This window comes from Arachis hypogaea, chromosome 12, assembly GCF_003086295.3.
Source record: "Arachis hypogaea cultivar Tifrunner chromosome 12, arahy.Tifrunner.gnm2.J5K5, whole genome shotgun sequence".
NCBI classification, from domain to species: domain Eukaryota; kingdom Viridiplantae; phylum Streptophyta; class Magnoliopsida; order Fabales; family Fabaceae; genus Arachis; species Arachis hypogaea.
The window spans coordinates 100283948-100285942 of NC_092047.1; the positions used below are offsets into that span (position 1 = coordinate 100283948).

The 1995-nt window shown below is 47.5% G+C and overlaps 1 protein-coding gene across 1 annotated transcript; it reads right to left on the reverse strand.

Moving 5' to 3' along the window:
* On the reverse strand, window positions 1-1487 carry LOC112730349 (uncharacterized). The gene is made up of 2 exons (XM_025780440.1): window positions 1407-1487; window positions 1-1230 (listed from the first exon to the last, which is right to left on the reverse strand). Exons 1-2 carry the CDS (start codon window positions 1485-1487, stop codon window positions 1-3), a joined length of 1311 nt encoding a protein of 436 aa, XP_025636225.1.
* Between the last annotated feature and the right edge of the window lie 508 nt (window positions 1488-1995).

The window sequence follows — 1995 nt, forward strand, 5'->3', positions numbered from 1 at the left end:
TTACCCCTTGCCCATCTTCTTTGGTGAATGAAATAGTTGGGAGGTCGGGAGCGAGTAGACTCGCTTTAGGTGTCTTTTGCGAGATGACTTGGTGAGTCCCCCTCCTGCAAATCCCCCTGAGATCATATGTATATGTCTTTCTGGGGTTTGTGATGGTGGGTCTCTTCGGTCCCCGTCATCCCGCTTTCTTTTGCCTTGATTGTCCGACCTTTCCATGAGATATCTGTCAAGTCGATCCTCCCTGGCCAACTTTTCTATCACGTTTTTAAGGTCGTCGCAATCGTTCCTCGAGTGACCATACATCTTATGGTACTCACAATAATCGTCGCGGCTCCCCCCCCCCTTTTTATTTTTGATGGGCCTAGGGGGTGGTAGTCTTTCGGTATGGCAGATTTCCCTGTATACATCAACTAGGGAAACTTTTAGAGGAGTATAAGAGTGATATCTCCTTGGCCTTTCGAGGCCGATCTCCTCCTTCTTTTTGGGTTCTCTTTCTTTCTCTTCCAGAGAGTGTGAGTGTCCTGGTCGCCAGTTTGGCTCTCGCAATCTAGCATTTTTCTCCATGTTGATGTACTTCTCGGCTCTTTCCTGTACATCGCTCAAGGAGGTCGGGTGCCTTTTTGATATGGACTGGGAGAAAGAGCCTTCCCTGAGTCCATTTACTAGGCCCATTATTACTGTTTCTGTGGGCAGGTCCTGGATCTCCAGGCACGCTTTATTGAACCTTTCCATGTAGTCTCTTAAAGGTTCTCCTGCCTCCTGCTTTACTCCCAGGAGGCTCGGTGTGTGCTTTACTTTGTCCTTCTGAATGGAGAACCGCATCAGGAATTTGTGCGAAAGGTCGTCGAAGCTAGTTACCGACCTTGGGGGAAGACCGTCGAACCACTTCATCGCCGCTTTTGTCAAAGTAGTCGGGAAAGCTTTGCAGCGAGTGGCGTCAGAAGCGTCGGCCAAATACATCCGACTTTTAAAATTGCTCAGATGATGTTTTGGATCCGTGGTCCCATCATAGAGGTCCATGTTAGGACTTTTGAAGTTCCTTGGAATTTTTTCTCTCATTATATCTTCACTGAACGGGTCCTCTCCTCCCAAGGGCGAATCTTCTCGGTAATTGCGAGAGTTCTGACTTTTAAGGGAAGATTCTAATTTCAGGAGTTTTTCTTCTAACTCCTTTCGTCGCTCTATCTCCTCCCTCAAATTCTTCTTTGCCTCTCGTTGTCGTTCTAATTCCTATTCCAGCTGCTCCAACCGCCCTTGGTAGCCGTGGACCAATTCCATTAGCTCGGCTGCGTCGGGTGGTCCTTCTTTTCCTGATTCGTGTCCCTCTAAAGAGTTTACCTTTGGATTTTTTAACCCAGAGGTACCTTCTCTATGTTGGTCGTCCTCTCCTTGATGGAAGGTCATACCGCGTCATTATTTCCGGTGTTCAGATTTTCTTGTTCTGAATCAATCGTGGCGTGGCCATCTTCAGGTGAATTGTCCGCCATCGAAGGGTGATCTCTCGGTTTCCCGGCAACGGCGCCAATGTTATGATAGGTAACCAGAGGTTAATGGGCTGGACTTGTTGGGTTGGTCCAATCGTCTAAGAAGGGAAGTCTCCGAGCTAGTTTGCATGTGGGAGCCTCCTTCCGACTTGCATGTGTGAGGGAATAGGGGGTGGTACCTGCAAAGACACTCCGATGCCTAAGTCAGTAAGGGTCTAAGCAAGTTTTTAGAGTATTGGAACTTAATGATACCTGAGGGGTGTCAGTGTATTTATAGTGGTGATCCAATAACCACCTTTGAAATAGTTCCACCTTTCAAGGGGAATAACCGTCCCTTTATCTTAGGAAAGTTGAGATATGGCTCCTGGAAGTGGGTTGAGAGATTTTAGGGGCAGTTACTTATTTAAATGAGTGTTATTTGCTAACTAATCTTCGTCCCTGACTTCTTTGGACCAAGTTGCTGTCGAGAACCGACTTCCCGAGGGAAGGTCGGTGCAGAGTGAGGGTCAAT

What these genes read in the sequence shown, in the direction of transcription:
- LOC112730349 (XM_025780440.1), bottom strand. Translation starts at nt 1,487, where the DNA reads ATGGCGGACAATTCACCTGAAGATGGCCACGCCACGATTGATTCAGAA. An exon ending in ACACCGGAAATAATGACGCG is followed by an intron (nt 1,231 to 1,406) that starts GTATGACCTTCC and finishes CAGCTGGAATAG; the next exon opens with GAATTAGAACGACAACGAGA.